This window comes from Stegostoma tigrinum, chromosome 4, assembly GCF_030684315.1.
Source record: "Stegostoma tigrinum isolate sSteTig4 chromosome 4, sSteTig4.hap1, whole genome shotgun sequence".
NCBI classification, from domain to species: Eukaryota; Metazoa; Chordata; class Chondrichthyes; order Orectolobiformes; family Stegostomatidae; genus Stegostoma; species Stegostoma tigrinum.
The window spans coordinates 106,911,435-106,930,561 of NC_081357.1; the positions used below are offsets into that span (position 1 = coordinate 106,911,435).

At 40.8% G+C, this 19,127-nt stretch overlaps 1 protein-coding gene across 9 annotated transcripts in view; it reads right to left on the reverse strand.

Moving 5' to 3' along the window:
* dlgap2a (discs, large (Drosophila) homolog-associated protein 2a) overlaps positions 1-19,127 on the reverse strand; it is an 894,975-nt gene that overhangs the window by 468,172 nt on the left and 407,676 nt on the right. For 7 of the 9 annotated variants that reach the window (XM_048531787.2, XM_048531786.2, XM_059645590.1 and 4 more), the window contains one exon: positions 16,248-16,367. The exons of the other annotated variants lie outside the window; for them this stretch is intronic. In XM_048531787.2, coding sequence (XP_048387744.1) covers positions 16,248-16,367 — 120 coding nt within the window. The remainder of the gene's footprint in view (positions 1-16,247; positions 16,368-19,127) is intronic. 9 annotated transcript variants of the gene reach the window in all.

Genomic DNA, 19,127 nt, shown 5'->3' on the forward strand with positions numbered 1-19,127 from the left:
CAGGCTTCTTAGGAGTAAGATGAGGGCACTGAGCAGGAGGAGTATCACTTCCTGTATGATAGAGCACTGCAGCAAAAAGTCGGACAGGGATTAACTGAACCAGTTCCAATAGATGAGGGCTGAGTGCAGTGATCACTCATTGACTGCAAAACTGTTGTTGCTCAAAAGGCAAGTCGTGCCTCTCTGTTCCCAAAGACAAATACAGCATCTACTTCTTTGCTTATTATTCACTACTGCGATTGATGAATGTTTTCAACTATTGAAGGTCTCATATTAAACAGTGAGAGGATGTTGGGCTACAGTGGGCATAGCCGAATGAGTAGCACTCCTTTGTTCAGGGCTCTAAGATAAGAGAATAAGGATGGGTAACTTGTGTAGCTTGGTTCTTAGATAGCAATACACTTACAAATGTGCAATTATATTTGCAATGAAGTGTCACGATCTCACCCTATGTGTCCTGAGAAAAGTTAGTTTTTGGTTCCCTTCTTATGTTATGCATGGTGAAAGGCAAGACTTGGCTGGCAGTGCCTGGTTGGATCTATGGCTAGTCTTCAAAAACGGCATTAACACCAGGGATCCCAAGAGGTCCCAGCACTTGTGAGTAATTTTGCCATAGTGTGAGGGAAGATAGTACGAAAGGGACAGCGCACAAACGTGGGAAAACAAAATGGGTTTTCAAAAATAGGGTGATAGATCTCACTCGGGCGCAGAATGAAATGCCTCGTGAAACTTGCTACAATTGACTGAAAGCCGATTTTGTGTAAATTTCATTCTAGAACGTTATAACAGTGATGATAAAGTCCAAGTGCCAACCATTCGTGCATGTGGGAGGGAGCTGCCACACAATCTTTCTTCTATGCTAGTTTAATGGCTTTCTAACAGTAGCATGATGAATCATGAATATATCTCAGCAGAATAAGCACTTATCTTGGGAAACAAGGTAGGTTTCATTATATCTTAGTAACTATATGCAGGTAATATTACACTGATTTTAACTGGAGATGTAAAAGGCACGATCATCTCCAAGTACAACCTGTCAGAACTCCCAATGCTCTTCCCCATGGTTGTGTGTCGGTATATGGGTGGAGCTTTAGTTCAGCATTAACCCTATCCTATCCATTACCTTGTAGAATACACAGCCTAACAAAAGTAACTTAAGGCTGTAGGTTTGTTTCTGGTCCCAATGTGTGAGCTATAATTATGAATTATATTATTTTGGAGTTTTGAAAGGAATTGTTGGCACATCTCTAAGTCAGTTTTGCGTTTGAAGATTCTGGCAAGAGGTACTTTGGTTAGGATAGTTGGTTTTTGTTTTTGCCTGGCACAGACTCGATGGGCTGAAGGGCTTTATTCTGTGTTGTAGGCCTCTAGGACAATGACAATGAGATCATCCCACTTGTGTGACACTGGAATTTTATTTTGATTGGTTCGGAGTGTAACTGTAGAAAAACTCTGAATTAAATTGGGCACCTTAGGGATAAATTGTAGAGAATTTACAGCATAGAAGGAAGTCAATTGTCCCTCTGTGCATGAGTTTGGTCTTTGAAAGAACTACACAATTAATACCATTCTTCTATTTTAAAGTATTCATTCAATTTACTTTGAAAAATGCTATTGTATATGCTTTCACGACTTGCTGGAATTTTTTAAAGTGGGGCTCGATGAAGGGACGCCTGTTGATGTGGGGTATCTAGACTTCCAAAAGGTATTTGATACAATGTCACAAAACAGACTTGCAACAAAAGCTGTTGGTCATGGAATAAAAGGGACAGACGCAATATGGATACAAGATTACGTGAGTGATAGGAAACAGAGTAATGGGGAGAGGTGATGGCCTAGTGGTTTTATTGTTGGGTTACTAATCTAGAGAACCAGATAATGTCCTGGGGATAATAAAATGTGAGGCTGGATGAACACAGCAGGCCAAGCAGCATCTCAGGAGCTCACCTGAGATGCTGCTTGGCCTGCTGTGTTCATCCAGCCTCACATTTTATTATCTTGGAATTCTCCAGCATCTGCAGTTCCCATTATCCCCAATGTCCTGGGGATCTGGGTTTGAATCCTGCCATGGCAGATGGTGGGATTTTAATTCAATAAATATCTGAATTAAGAATCTCAAGATGACCATGAATTGATTGTCAGGGAAAGATCCATCTTGTTCACTAACATCCTTTTTGGGAAGGAGACTGCCATCGTTACCTGGTCTGGCCTACGTGTAACTCCTGACACACAGCACTGTGGATGACTCTTAACTGCACAGTTAGAGATGGGCATTAAATGCTGCCTAGCCAGTGACGTCCTCATCCCGTTAATGAATAAACAATAAAACAAGTTATTTTTCCGACTAGGAAATCCTTTATAAAGGGATTCCCTAGGAATCAGCCATTGCTTTTCTTGATATATATATAAAATAATTAAGACCATAATAAAGAGCAGAATTTTAAAGTTTATGGATAACACAAAACTTAAGCGAATTGTAAACACTGTACAACTTCAAAAGGACACTGATGTATTGCTGGAGGGAGCTAAGCTAGGTGGCAGCTAAAATTTAATATACAGCAGTGTGAGGCGATGCATTTTGGTATAAACAACAAGGAGAGACTGAGTAAAATTAGGGTATTATTATAAAGCATGTGAAGAATGTACGTAAGTTATTTAAAGTTGGCAGGACAGGTAGAGAGTGCAAGTCCAGGTAGGTTAAGATGAACTTACATAACTCACTGGTCAGACCTTATGTTAGGTACTGTGTACAGTTTTGGACAACACATTATCGAAAGGATGAGAATGCATTGGAGAGAGTGCAGAAGTTTACTAGAATAGTTCTATGGATGAGACACTTCATATATGAAGCAAGATTTGAAATGTTGGGGCTGTTGTCCTTGGAGTGGAGAAGGCAAAGAGGAGATTTGATAGACATTTTCAAAGTAAAGAGAGGCCTGGACAAGATGGATAAGGAAAAACTGTCTGCACTCATAAATGGATTGCAAATGAGGAGCCAGACAGCTCAATTTTAAAGTATTTTGCAAAAGAAGAAAATGCAAGAAAGAATTTTTTTTTCATTCAGTGGATCATTTGGATATGGTTTGCACTGCCTGGAAATGTAATGGAAAGATGACTGAATTGAAACATTCAAAAGGGCATTGGATGGTAACTTAAATAGAAACTATGTGCATGGTTCTAGGAAAAAGGGAGGAGATTGACAGCAAGTTAAAATGCTCAGCTGGTGCAGGCACAATTGGCCGAACAGACTGCTTCTGCCCAGTAACACTTTTGTGGTTCTATAGCCGTTTAAGAGAATGCTCACCGTAAACAAAAAAATGTGTTCATTCTTTCTGGTGATGTGTCTCCCTATTATAACTCCTCTATGATATTAACATTTCTCTGAAATTTCCTTGAAGATTTATTTCTTGATGGCTAGTGGTGCATATATTACACTGAACAATGCAAATTTTTCACCCACACAATATAGGTTTCACTGGCCAGGCCAGTTTTCATTACCCATCCCTAATGGCCCAGAGGACACTTACGAGTGAATCACATTACAGTAGGTCTGGAGTCACATGTAGGCTAGAGCAGGTAAGAATAGTTATTTCCTTCCATAAAGGATATTAAATAAAACAAATAAATTTTTCCTGACAATTGACAGTAGTTTCATGGTCATCATTAGATTCTAAATTCCAGATTTTTGAATCCAAATTTCACCATCTACATGCTGGGACTTGAACTCAGATCCATAGAACATTAGCTGGGTCCCTGGATTAATAGTGTAACTTAATACCATCAGGCCATCAACTCCCCTCACCTTTCCTATTCCTTAGCTCTAATCAAATAGATTCTGCCCTTGAAGCATCCTCTTTCTTCAGTACGTCTGTGCCTCCTTTAACCAAAAACAGCACTCTTCATCCTTGTTTTCCTTTCGTACATTTCCAAGCACCTTGTGGAACTACCTGGCAGTCAGAAGGGGTGGGTGTGTGCAATGATCGCAGTGGCAGCCAGGAAGGGAAGTATTCAAGAGCAGCAGGTGTATGAAGTTCTGCAACACCAGCTCTGGGAAAGTGATGTGGAAGAATCCACCTCCAGCATGAGTGTTATGCTTTCACAAGCCTTTGTTCTGAAGGGAATTTAATGAATAATTGAAATATTTTGCACAGTTAAGGTAAAACAGAAGGGCAGTGGGAATAATTAGATAGCTCTTTCATAGACAGGCACAATGGGACAACTTTTAAAATATTCATTCATGGGATATGGGCATCATTATCAGCATTCCCTCTAATCTCCTTTCAGGCTGTGCTGGACTCTGAGCACAATAGTGAATTCTGGAATCGGAAGTCAATGCTGCAATCAGTGTGTCACCAGCGATCACAGCGTATAGAACATTGGAGCAACTACTGCACTGCCTATGGGGAATACTGGTCACTTAACTCCAACTGATATATGTTTGGGATTTTGCCATGCCCTGAACAAGATAAACTATGTATAGAAACTTGAGCGGATCGCGTGAGAGAAAAAAATTGTAGTCTTTCTAAATGTTCAGAGAAGCAAGTCACATTTTCCAACTTTTTTCCAACTTATTTCCAGATGTGGAGATGAGATTCTTGATAAAGAGTGGTGAGAGGCCTATTAACAGAGGTTATCGCTCATCATCACTCTCATTTTAACTTAATCTCGTCACATTACTGTGCACTTTCTTATTCTAGCACCTAATTCCCAGTGTGAAAGTCAGAGTAGGTAATCACAAGCTTTCCGAGTGCTGGCCTTTCACTTGGCGAGGAAGCAGTGCTCTGAAAGCTTGCGATTTCAAATAAACATGTTCGACTATAATCTGGTCTTGTGTGACCTCTGGCTTCATACATTCCACGGGCAGCAACAGCATGTACCTAACATTCATGGATGCTAGCATCTGTCACATGCTACACCATCATGGCACATCTCTGATCCACTCACAGTACGCTTCTGCACATTCGAGTGCATTGGCAAATATCATTGCAATGTTGTTGCAAGGACACTTTGAGCACAGGGACAGGCACTCAATTCATGGATTGAACCAGGCTGCATCTCAACACTGCTCACTTGTTTTCTTAGCACTCACCTGGATGCTCACAACATCCTCACCTTGTCTTGTCTTGCCTTTTCTTTCAGCACTTTGCCCCCCCAAGCCAGAGCTAACAGGTGCACAGTATTTTTTTCTTCACTTGATTTTTAACACAGATGCAAAACAAGAGCCTTGTCATGACACTCATCAGTCAAGGGGATGTAGATGGCGCTATATGGCATCATGCTATGTCAATGTGCCATGCGTCAGCAGCGTACATAGCAAACACACTGCATGTGCTTCAGACAAATGGCCATGTCTCGGCGCCAAAAGAGAGTAGCCCTCTGTCATGTCAAATATTTAATCAGTAAGTCAAGAGCAGCCTCTAGTCCCAGCACCAGCCCAGGGGCTTGGGCATGACCATTCAGGGCAGTGAAGGTCAGAATCTTCTCATAGAGGGTGAGGGGCCAAATGTTGAGCACTCCACCGCTCATCTTGACTCATCCTACCCGATTGTGAGCTGTTTTCTCCTGGAATGAGACAAAGGGAGGGATTGAGTGAGAAGAAAGTGCGTAGCACAGCTGTTAGTGCTTGTGCAGGTAGGAAGGTGGTGAGGAGTCCTGAGTGAATGAGTTGGAAGCAGGGGAACCATGTAGGGTTAATGGCGTGGATGAATTGAGTGGGTAAGAGCAAGTAAGGGAAGATGCTGCTGGCAATGGCAGTGGTAGACCATGAGCCTTGTTGGGAGGTGTGCAGTCATAGAGATAGATTGAGTGTGAGGGCACAGAGAGAAAATGGTGGTACCCATCCTGGCAGAGAGGAAAAAGTTATTGACCTCTTCCTACATGGCTGGCCATTCCTTCAGTGATTCAAATGGCAACCTTTGACCAGGGTCAAGATCTGATGTTGTGGCCTTCTCTGCCAATCTTGTGGGAATAGAATGTTCCTGCTCTGTACCACCCCATCCAGATCCCTGTCCACAAATAGAATTCTAACTTCCCCTTATCTGGCCATGTCTGGGACAAATGTCAAAAAGCATAGTGCACCTGTGGCAACAGTCTTTTAGGATGGTGCTGATGTCAGGGACCCTGGGATATCCCAGCAGTGGTAAGTACCTCGCCTGGCTGGAGTGGGAGAATCGGGATGGCATCAGACAAGGGAGGTGTCACAGAGGTGCAGTCAGTAGTTTATGAGGTAAGTTTGGGTCAACAGCAAGAGAAAACTCTCAAGACCTCACAGAGACAGACGTTCCTTGAATCTCAAAGAAAATTGCACTTTATCAAAATAGGGTAAGATTCAATCCTATAAGTTTGAATCTGGAATCTGCAAAACATTGGGTTTATTGTAAATGCATATTGGATTTAGGTTTCAATTTAAAAATTTGCATTATGATGTAAGATTAGATTCTCAGAGAAAAAAAAGAACTGAACCACTGAAACACTGTAATGAAAGTTGTATATAAACTTTGATTTGCCTATTTTGAGTACAAACCTTTGGAATAACTACTTTTGGTCTGATTAGCAATGCCATGCACAATTCTGGAAAATATCAGAAACAGAAACAACATTTTCTAAACGTGGCATAAATTTTGTACCTTCAAAATTTGATTCCCTCCTTATTAACTTGAAAATTCACCACTGCTTCGACCAACCAAACTTTTGCACCTTGCTAATTTTATTTCTCTGCAATACAAATAATTGAATGCTCAGAATTCCCGCACACATAATGAAATCAATTCCAAATCTTCCTGAATTTTCCATCTAACTTCTTGTATTCACAGTTCATTAGCGTAGATCAACTTGTACTGGTTGGTAGATTGATAAATAAGGTCAACATACATGAAGCACAAAAAAGTGGGAAAAAAACTGCTAAATTGAAGGGATTAATAATTAATTTTGCATTAGTCAGTCCGTTTCAATGGTGGGCATACAATGAATTTAAGGGGGACTTTAAAAGATTTGCCTTTGTGCTGCTATTTTTTGAAAACAAAAAGTACAAAGTAAACATATTTCACGTTCAATTGTATACCCATGAGCTGCTTTCACACATTCACAATTTAAAATGCTCACATCTTTTTTAGACTTTTCATGTATAATTAGGCCTTGCATGCACGATAAATTGCACTTAAGACAGCCTATTAGTCAAGGTTACCTTTGGATTGGTAACGTGTTCAAACAATCGCTGTTTGAATACCTTATTGTCAGTTTGAAATTATCAAGATATTGGGGGCTGATCACATCAATTTATCTCTATTGACTCTGTTAAAATTAAGATGCATCAATACTTGGTCTGCCTGAGAAAGAAGTATAAAATCTATTTGATTGACCTCATGTTCCTCTAAAGTTGTGTACCTGGCATGCTGTGTGCATCAAGCATCTATTGGTTTAACTCAGTGGTAGCAATTGTGCTGTTGAGTTGGAAAATTATGGGTTCAAGCTGATATATCAGTGCAGCCATGAGAGAATACTTAACTGTCAGAAGCACTATTGTTCAGATGGCATATCAGACTTAGGCTGTCTCTGCTCTTTCAGATGACATTAAAAATCCCATGCCAATGTTTAAAGAAGTGCTGGGATTCCTTCCAGTGATTCTGTTAATCTGTATTAAAAACAGATTAGCTGGTTATTTATCTTATTACTGTGTATTGATCATTGTAGTGTGTGAATTTGCTGCCATGTTTGTCAAAATTACAATAGTGATGACATTTCAAAAGTGCTTGTCTGGCTAAAAAGTGCTTTGGAATATCCAGAGATTGTGAATTATGCAGTAGTGCATTGTTGAGGCTTCGGGGGTCACACCTGTTGGTTTATGGGGAGACCAGCAGCACTACAAACCAATCAGGCAATGAAGGGGCCACCAGTGGTGGGCAATCCCCTAGAATTAAGACCCTGGGTGTGGAAGCTTGGCCTACTGAAAGCTGCTCGCCAATCAGAGGCCAGCATCTTGAATTCAGCAACATCATTAGCACAGCCATAGTTGAAAAGGGAATTCCTGAGTTTTGCAGGGTGGGTGTCATGGGATATTTGAGCAGAGGCATAGATAGCAAGAACATGGGGGCTGTCTCTTAATGAGGTCAGTACCCCCCCGATCGCCTTTGACGAAATAGCTTTAATCGATACATCCTCCCAAACCCTATTCCTGAGGTGACAAACTGGCTGCAGTGTCAGTTGCCATGCACAGTGTAGAGTCATAGAGTAGTACAGGATGGAAAGAGACTATTTAACCCATTGAGTCTGTATCAGTCATCAAGTACATTGCTACTCTAATTCCATTTTCTAGCACTTGTTATCTATAGCATTTCAAGTGTTCACCTAAATAATTCTCAAATGTTGTACTGGTTTCTGCCTCCACTATCCTTTCAGGTGGTAAGTTACAGATAATCAGTATATTTCTCCTTAAATCCTCCTCTAAGCCTCCTGCCCTCTACTTTAACTCTTTTATCTAACTCCTCTATTAAGGAAAAAAATGTATTCCTGTTGTACCTTTCTGAGCACCGCATACTTTTCAACACCTCAATCAATGTCCCCTTCAGGCTTCTCTGCTCCAAGGAAAATAACCTTCACTTATGTAGTCTCTCTTCATAGTTTCAGACTGGGCAACATTCTGGTGGATCTTATCTGCACCCACTCCAGAGCAATCACATTCTTCCAATAGTGTGGTGACCAGAACTGCATTCCAGCTATGGCCTAAGATCATATGCAACTGCATCATAATCCCCTGCTCCTGCATTCTGCGCCTGGACTAATGAAAGCAAGAATTCCATATATCTCTTTAACTATCATATTTGTCTGTACCTGTGGCCCGGACCCCGCCCTGACTCCTAACTATCAGTGGAATGAGAGCTCTGTTAGAACGGTGTTCACAATAATATACATGTAAAATATTCTGATTACTCACATTTGGAGAAAAGGAAGGGTATAATCAAGACATGCAACAAATATTTGCTGCGATTTTAATGAACAAATCTTGCTCCTTCAAACTTTGGATGGCCAATGGAAGTCCATAAGGATTTCTATTCTGAACACTCTGTTTACTGCAAATGAAGGAATAGTTTGAACCAAGACTGAGAGGGGAACAGGAGCATGAGCAAGTCATTTAATTCCTTGAGCTAGATTCATCATATAATGCTGTCGCAACTTAGCTTCATACTTACAAAATTTTGCATAATATCTTCTATGACTTCAGGTTACCAAAAAAAATCAATTTCAGTTTTAAACTGAATAATTTAACATCACTTGCCTTTTGTAGAAGAACATTGCAAACTCCTACAACTCTGTGTGTAGATGTGTTTTCTAACTTCATCCCTGAGAAATCTACCTTAGTTTTATAAACTCTTGCCTCTAGGTCCTAGGCTGCTCAACCAGAGAAAATAGTTTCTCCAAAACAAACATTTTCTCTTCCCCTAAATGCTTTGACAGCTTTTATCAAATCAGCCTATAACCTTCGAAATCCAAGGAATATAAAGTTAGTTTGTGTAATTACTTACAGGTAGTTCTGCTATAACGCATGTTTTGTTTATGCAAATTCGCTGTAATGCGATTGATGAATAGTGGATACTGTTTGGATAATGTAAACTTTCTGCTGTACAGTTATAGCGATTTCCCTATAATGTGATTTTCGATAGCGTGATATTTTATTGGCGTGAAGTCACACCACAACACACTATCTTGGTATAGGAGAACTACCTGTTTAAATTGACCTGTAGAGACCAGTTATCAATCTGGTAAATCTACACTGTTCTCCCTCTATGGTCAATATATCATCCCTCAGGGCTGGTGCCCAGAACAATTCAAAGCAAACCAGGTATAGCTTAACCAGACCTCTGTAAGGCTGAAGAATGATTTCAATCAATTTATCTTTTAATCCTCCTGATATCAAGACCAGTACTTCTTTAGCTTATTTGATTTTTTTTGTACTGTCTTATGACACTTTAATGACCTGTGTACCTGGACTCAAAAGTCTATGTTGACCTCTGTTTATGGCTTTTCAACATTTAATAAAGTACCATGTAAGGAACAGGAGAGTAACAAAAACTTTGCAAAGCAATAAAACAGATGTGTCTAGTTGAATGAAGTGATACCCTAAAGAAAATGCTGAGATAAGATATCGTATTCATTTAATGCAATTCACGGTCTCAAGGTGTCATGTTATTTTTGAGGTGTAGTCACAATTGTTCAACAGCAAACAATGTAACCACCTACATTTGTTAGTCATCCACATCAGAGAGAGTGGTGTTAAATGGGATATTGGAATATTGTGAAGTATTAAGGGGCTGTGGAGGCTAGCTGAGAGATGGCAGGTGACCAGAGAGAGCTCCGTGCAGGCAGTGTCCACCTCAAACTACATCCCTACGCTTAGATGCCATTCCTCAGAATGCAACTGGAAAATGGTTGGGCCAATGGCCAAAGTGGGCAGAGTCAGTACAACTTTGATGGTAAAAGCAAGGGACCTACATCAGCTGGACACTCGGACACTGAAGGGTGATGCTGGTGCTTGCTCCAGCTTCATATAACTTCAAATCATTTCATTGCCCATTTACAATGCATGTAGAGTAAAAATGCTTGTAGAACAAAAGCTGATCTAAGGCAATTTGTACCATTCTTTTGGTCCTTGCAAATAGAACACTGGCATCTCAATTATGCGGAAGTTGTCAGCAATGACTTAAATGGAGCTGAATGTTGGCCAAAGGCAAAACACTAATCATGCAACAACCAAGGGTGTTGTGGGAGGCAGTGCCCATTGCTTCACCATCTGTCATGTAAAGTTAATGCTGGTCTGTTCTGAATACAATATGAGTCAAATGATTGATGGACATCTGGGATGGGAAGAGGTTCAGAGCACAGCATGCACCCTCTTTTGATACAATGTTCTTTTCACTCATCCAAATTGAACCTTCACCCAGTTGAAACTGAATGAAATTGGAGACATTGCCTTTGTTATCGGGGTACAACATGTCTCCAATTGAGGAGAACTATGTGCAGTTTTCAATGTATGTCACCATCAACTCTTCTGAGACATTAGAAGATCTTCCTCCTCTTATGTCTGCACATAGGTCATTCTAACAACAGTTGTGCCGAGTCAGTGGTGGGCTTTTGGTGATTGTGGCTGCCTATGCCTTGAACAGGGTCCTGATGGAGCAGATGATGGGGCTGCTGAAGTTGCAATCCCACTGCTTGGAATGATCTGAGGGGACCTTACGTGTACTGAGTATAGAGCATGTTGCATTATCTTCACATGCTGTACTCTGCATAATTGGAGAAGACAACAAGAAGATACGACAGATGCTGAAGAGCTGAAAAAATGGAACAGTCTTCCAAGAAGGAGAACAAACACACTGGGAAGAAAGAAGCTATCCTTCCCTAGGACAAAGCCCAGCTATGCTGGGCACTACAAGCTAGACAGAAACCCAATTGTCACCTGGTTGAAGTAGATAAGAACTGGGTGCAGCAGATCATCGTGGACAGTAGAATAGTTGTTGGTCATGATACATGGGAATGACCTGCAGCCTCTATTTGTTTCACTTCAGCTTGCTTTTGCTGCTTCTAAATAAAAGTCTATGTTTGAAATTGTTTGATTATCTGCATGTGATGTTCTCCCAATGGACAATGACAAGATGCTGGCATCCAGTGGGCACTGGGGACAGAGGAATGGTGACTTAGGTTGTTTAGATGGGATGTACCTACAGAAGAAGTAAGCTCTGTGGCTTGGTGGTTAAAAAGAAATGGAGGTGAAGGAATCTGGTGGCATGTGTGAAGGAGTATTAGCCATGCTGGCTGTGTGCTGAGGTGAGTGAGGCTTTGTGGTTATTGTGTTGTTACTTTGTCAATGTATGGTAAGAAAGGGGTGGAATCAGATGTGAGATACACTGTAGCTATGGGATAGGTAAATTACTGAGGTGAGTTTAATAAGTTATGGTGAGAAATCTCACTTCACCTCAAAGTGAAAAACCAACCAACTAAAACTGGGGCAACTTGCATTTGGCCAAAAAAGGTAAGATTCAGTCCAAGATAACAAAGTGTGAAGCTGGATGAACACAGCAGGCCAAACAGCATCTCAGGAGATTCAGTCCATTTTGTCAAATCTTTTCATCTTGCACTGGTCAGATCAATTCTCATGAATATAGATTCATAGGAAATCTCACCATTTAAACTGAGGGGAAAGTGTTGGTTGTTTGGCAAACAGACTATGATTGGTACAGATGTTGTCATGGAAAATGCAACCATTAAAGATGATTGACAGTTAACAGCCAGGATTATTTAAAAGCTAAGCCAGATAAGGAGATTCTGATTAGTCAGAGCATTGCCGTGGGAAATGAACCAGCAAATGGTTGTCACCTTTTTTTTGAGTTAAAACAGGCACAGTGAGTGCACAAGTCATTCAAAACATATACAAATGCAACACACTGCACAACTGCATTGTGATTTGCAGGTGGTGGTATTCCCATGCAACTTCTGCCCTTGTCCTTCTGGTGGTAGGAGGCATGGATTTGTGAGGGTCTGCTGAAGAAGCCTTGGAGAGTTGATGCAGTGCATCTTGCAGACCAAACCCACTATATTAACTGCGCATTGTGCGGTAGAAGGAGAATGATGAATAAAGTATTGGCTTCTTTGTCATGGATGATCTTGGAGTTTCTTAATATAATAAAAGCTGCTTTTGTCCAGGTAAATGGAGAGCACTCCATCACATACTTGCCATGTGCCTTGCAGATAGTGGACAGGCACTGGGGAACCAGGAGGTGAGCCACTCAAAGAAAAATCGGCCTCTGACCAGCTACTGGATTGTTAACTGGATTAGCCACTTAAATACTATTTAATGGCTGTGAGAATGTTAACGGTGGGACTTAACGAAATATATTTGAATGCAAAGATGAGGTGGCTTGTTGGAAATGGTGATTGTCAGGCATTTGTGTGTTGGCCAGGTGTCATGATGCAGATGAAGACCACTTATTTTACATGACAAGTTATGCACAGAACTGAACACTAATTAATCATCAGCCAACAACTTATGATGGAAGGAAAGTCATTAAAAAAAAGATGAAGCTGACTCAGCCAATGATCCTAACTTGTGAAGTTCCTGAGACTGAGATAATTGAACTCCAGTGGCAATGATCATCATTTTATATATGTTTGCAGTTAACAGGCTATTTCCTCCAATTCTAAATGTCTTAAATTATGCCAGGGCTCCTTGCTGCTGCACTGAATCAAACATCAACTTAATATCAAGGACAATCACCTTCATATTCCTTCTGGAGTTAAAATCTTTGATCCATGATCAGACAAAGGGTGTAAGGAAGCCTGGAGAAAAATGTTTCTTGGTGGAATCCAAACCGAACATGGATGAGCAGGTTATTAATAAATAAGTCTTGCTCAGTAACAGTGTTGACAATTGCTTCCACCATTTGCTGGTGACTGACAGTAGGTGGCAGTTAGCAATGCCAGATTTGACCAGATTTTAATGGAAAGGACATTCTTCTGAAACACTCTATCAAGTAGACGTGTTGTGACTGTACTAGAACAGCTTGACTAAGGGTATAGCTAGTTCTGGAGCAAAGGTTTTCGTGCTAGAGATGAAGTGCTGATGAGACACAAAGCTTCAGTTGGTAGCCAGTGCACTCAGTTGCACCCTAGTCTGCAATATAAACTTGAAGAAGGAGAAAGGTGGTAATATCACTAGACTAGTAATCGAGAATCCCAAGGCAATGTTCTGAGAACATAGGTTCGAATCTCACCGTGACAGATGGTGCACGTTAAATTCAACAAAAATATCTGGAACAAATTATCTATGTGGCAACTATGTAATCATTTTCAATTGTCATGAAAACTCATCTGGATCACTAATATCCTTTAGGGAAGGAAATTTACCATCCTCACCTGCTCTGGCCCACAGGTGAGTCCAGACCCACAACAATGCGGTTGACTCTTAGCTGTCCTCAGGGCAATTAGGGATGGCACAGCCAGCAAGCCCACATCCCATGAACAATGGAAAAGAAAACAAAATAGGCTGATTTTTGACATCTATGATGCTGGAGATCTCATGAGGTGAATCATCAACCTGACACTTCCAGCTAAAGATGATTGATGAATGAAAATGCTTTAGTCTTGTCTGTTGCACTTGATCACAAGCTAGACTCCACCATCAGTGGGGGCGAGGCTGCTTTACATGTGCACCAAGCATTGGACAATTCCAGAAATAATTGCTCATGTACCCATCATTTAAAAATGGCAGAAACAGATAAATGAGTAGTCAAACCCCATTTACATTTATTCACTAAATTCATTCTAAACTAGCATTATTCAATTCAGGCCCACTAGAAGCACAAACACGCCACCATATATTCAAGTACAAAAAGAGCGTCATCCACCCACAGTGCTGAATAGCAACATGTCACAGTGAAATCATCAGTGAGCTTCAGTGGCTGATGCAAAGCAGCTCAAATTTCCCAATAAACTAACTGAAATGAATGAAGTTTACACAGGTTGAAAGTATGATCATGTTGCCAATAAAAAAAAATTCAAATGCACAAAGCTAATTCTCCTAAATTCTCAGGGCGAGCAAGAATTGCAAATGCTAGAGTCAGAGACAACACAGTGTGGAGCTGGAGGAACACAGCAGGTCAGGCAGCATCAGAGGAGCAGGAGAATTGACATTTTGGGTCAGGACCAGCTCTACACTGCATTGTCTCTTAAATTCTGATGACTTTAAATCTCAAATCTATGGAGTAAATCAAACTTATTAATTTGGGCCCAACAAAACTGGGATAATCAGAAAACCTTTCACATTGGGTCTGGAAAGATGTCAAGCCTGAAACAGACAGGTTTTGAGTTCCTACTAAGATTTCACACAAAGTACTTGCTGTCTTATGTCTAAGCATTGGTGTGTAGTATATCTTCAAGAAATATGCTCATGATATCAATATATATCATAGATCGTGGTTATAAAGGTTATAAAGATCTCAGATTCTATCTTAACTAGGGAAACATGGCATACTGTTAGCAATAAATGTCTGCTGATTTTTTCAGTACCATGTTACCTACGTCTAGTTCTTATGTTACAGGAGTGATTATAAGCATTGCCACATCAGGTACAAAATGCACTGTTAGAGCGAAAAATCATATCGCTGTTGTAGTTTAGTGATCAGCCCATGCAATATCTTGGAAGAGATAATGAGGACGAACATCTTCAAAGAGTAATTTTCCAGGTGACAGGCTTTTTTTTTGAGGCCTCCCAGGACATGACGCAATTTCCCTAGAAACATGAAGAGTATTTCTGTAAAGAATGCCTGAATAGACTGGATTTTTCAAACTGTAGAAGGGGGAATAGGAAGAGTAGATACAATGAATTGAGTTCCGTTCAAAAAAAAGGTTGCTGCAAATTTCACCTTGACCACTTAGGTTTAATGCCTAAACAATTGAGCTGTAAATTCCCCCACCGCAACTGCACATGAGCCTTAATCAGCATTTCTTGCCCTACATACATAACAACAATAAATTAATGGTAATCCAAAATTTCAAGGGAGCGAGGTATACAGAACCATTCATGATAGCTGAGCAAGTTCATGACATATTTCTGTTAATGAAAAATTCAAAGTTTAATGACTGTTATGAAGCCTTAGATTATCATAATTTTATCAACAGATATCAGAGAATTTTCAGAAACAAATTCTTTCTGTACAAGTAGCTTTTCATACCGTATTATTTTACCTGCACTCAGAAGCTCTTTAGTGATTTCCAACAGTGCGTAGTTGGATTGAGAATATTCCGAAGCAAAAAAAATAAAAAGTTGAGTGTGGAGGGGGAGAGAAGCTTGTTATTATATCCGTACTACAACTTGAAGTTAATCATAGGCATAAAGATTTCCAATGGTGGGAGATACCAAAATCTGTGCCGAACCGCAAAATCATAAATCCACTAAGTAATTTAGAAGAAACCTTTTAACTTTGAGAGTTGTCAGCTTGGGGAACTTGATGCCACATGGAGTGGCTGGGGGCAACTGGGATAAAAAATACATTTGAGCTGAAACTGGGCAAGCAGAGGAAGAGAAAAGAACTGAAGGTAATGCTGGTAGGATTAAATGAAGAGAGATAGAAAGACAGATGAGTGGAGGGCCACATGAAGACAGGTCTGCACGGCCAAATTACTTTTTCTGTGCATCACATTCTGTTAGTCACCAAATTAAATCTAATGAATGAGAAAGGAGGAAAAGCTTGTCGCCCTACCAGAATTGCACCTTCTTCGCCAATCAATCACAGAGTGACAATGACAGCAGTCATGGAGAAGTCCTCGCCCCAGGTCGTCCCGCTCTCCAAGCTGAAAGAGGACATGTGGTGGAGAGTGACCTGTGAGGACAACAAAAAGGGGAAAGGAGCAGATAGTAAACAAAAACGATTTCAATACCTGACAAGCATCAGAAGTACTAAGAGCACAAAAGAGAGGTTTACATTGGTTGCATGCTTTTTCATGCAACAGATTTACAGGTGAATGGTTCATTCTTTTTTTAAAAAAACTATAGTAGTTGCACCCATTGATGTGAAGGATGTTATTAGTGAAGATTCCAGACTTCCATAGAGGTCAGATTTTTGCAGAGTCAGGAACACAATATGGACCTTTAAAAATGCTGGTTGGCATCTGGATGTAATAAAAAGAACAAACAACAAGTACAGCACAGGAACAGGCCCTTTGGCCCTCCAAGCATGCCAATCACGATGCCCTGGCTAAACTAAAAAAACAACCTTCTGCCCTTATTCAGTCTGTACCCCTCTATTCCGTGCTTATTCATGTAACCATCCAATTGCATCATAAATGTCGTCAACATGCCTGCTATCACCACCTCCACTGCAGTGCATTCCAGGTTCCTAGCACTCTCTGGGTGAAAAGCTTTCCTTGCACATCTCCCCTAAACTTCTGCCCTGTCATCGTGAATCCATTCCCCCTTGTAACTGAAACTTCAACCCTGGGAAAAAGCCTCTGACCATTCACCCTACTTATGCCTCTCATAATTTTGTAAACCTCGATCAGGTCTCCTCTCAGCTGCTGTCTTTCCAGTAAAAGCAATCCTCATCTTTTTAACATTTCTTCATATCCAATGCCCTCAAGACTGGGCAACATCCTGGTGAACATTCTGCGCACTCTCTCCAAGATTCCATGCCCTTTTGGCAGTGTGGTGACTAAAATTGCACCCAATACTCCAAATGCAGGCTAACAAGGGTTTTATATAGCTGCAATATAGTTTTCCAACTCTTGTATGCCATGCCCCAGCCAAAGGCAAACATGCCATATGCCTTCTTAATCACTTTGGCCACCTGCATTGCTACTTTTAGGGAACTGCGGGCCTGCGTGCCCAGCTCTGCCTGTATGTTAATATTCCTAAGGGCTCTGACACTAACAGTATCAGTTACACCTCCAAAATGAATCACCTCACATTTGTCTGGAGTTAATTCCATCTTCCATTTCTATGCCCAAGTTGCCAATCTATCTATATCCTGTTGTATCCTTTCACGATTGTTAGCACTATCTGCAACACCACCAATCTTCATGTCATCTGCAAACTTACTCATCAGGCCACCCACATTTTCCTCCAGATCGTTTATATATAACACAAGCAACGCGAGACCTAAGACTGATCCCTGTGGAACACCACTAGTTACCGGTCTCGATTCTGAAAAACACCCTTCCACGACTACCTTCTGTCTTCTATGATCAAGCCAGTTTTGTATTCATCTAGCCAACCACCCCTGAATCCCATCTGATTTTAGTTTTTGTACCAATCTGCCACGTAGGACTTTATCAAATGCCTTACTAAAGTCCATGTAGACTATACTCATAGCTCTTCCCTCATCAATTATCTTTGTTACTCCTTTAAAAATTTGATCAGGTTGGTGAGACGTGACCCTCCCCAGATGAAACTATGCTGCCTAACTAGTCCATTGTCTTCCAAATGTGTATATCTCCTGTCCCTCAGTATCTTCTCCAACAGCTTCCCCACCACAGATGCCAGACTCACTAGCCTATAATTTCATAGATTATCCCTGCTTCCTTTCTTAAACAAGGGAACAACATTGGCTAATCTCCAATCTTCTGGAATCTTGCCTACAGTCAAGGAGGATGTGAAGACATTTGCTAATGCCCTAGCTATTTCTTCCTTTGCCTCTCACACAACCTGGGATAGATCTCATCTGGCCCTGGGGCTTGGCTACCTTAATGCAATTTAGGGTACTCAAAATGTCCTCCTTTAATATATTGACATTCTCTAGGGTATTCACACACTCATATTGACCTTACCATCAGTCAGGTCCCTCTCCTTGGTATAATACAAAGTACTCATTAAGGATCTTTCCCACTTCCTGTGGCTCCATGCATAACTTCCTTCTTTTGTCATTAAGGGGGCCTACTCTTTCCTTTGCTACCCTATTTTTTTTAATACAAGCATAAAAATCCTCAAATAACTGCTCCCAGTCCACATTATCCAGTTCTTGTCTAAATCGGATATAATTGGCTCTTGCCCAATTAAAAAACCACACCTGAGGGCCACACTTGTTCTTGGCCATGACCACTTCAAATCTTATGGAGTTATGGTCACTAAGCTCAAAATGCTCGCCTACTGAAGTATCAATCACCTGTCCTGGCTCATTCCCTAATACCAATTCTAGTGTGGCCTCCTCTCCAGTTGGATTGTCTACATACTATCTCAAAAAGGCTTCCTGGACACATCTAACAAATTGCTCTCCATCCTAACATTATAATTCCATGCAGTAACCCATGCTATTAGTTTATCGATCTATCTGTTTTCTTTTTGCTTTGAGTATAGGAGTTGAGATGTCATGTTCAGGTTGTGCAGGATGAAGGTGAGTCTTCTCTGAGCCCTGCAACTTCCCTCTGCTTGCTCTTACTCTGTGCTATGTATATTTCAGTCTGTCTTTTGTCCCAAGTCCCTGCACTTAATTGGCCCATTGTTCCAGTTGCCACTCCCCTGTCCCACTAGTTTAAACCCGCTTAAAGAACTCTAGCAAATCTGTCGACACACATCTGTCACAGATGCAGTATTTGTTGGCAGGGAAGGAGACAGGCTGAGATTCACACCGGTGGGAACTCCAACGTTC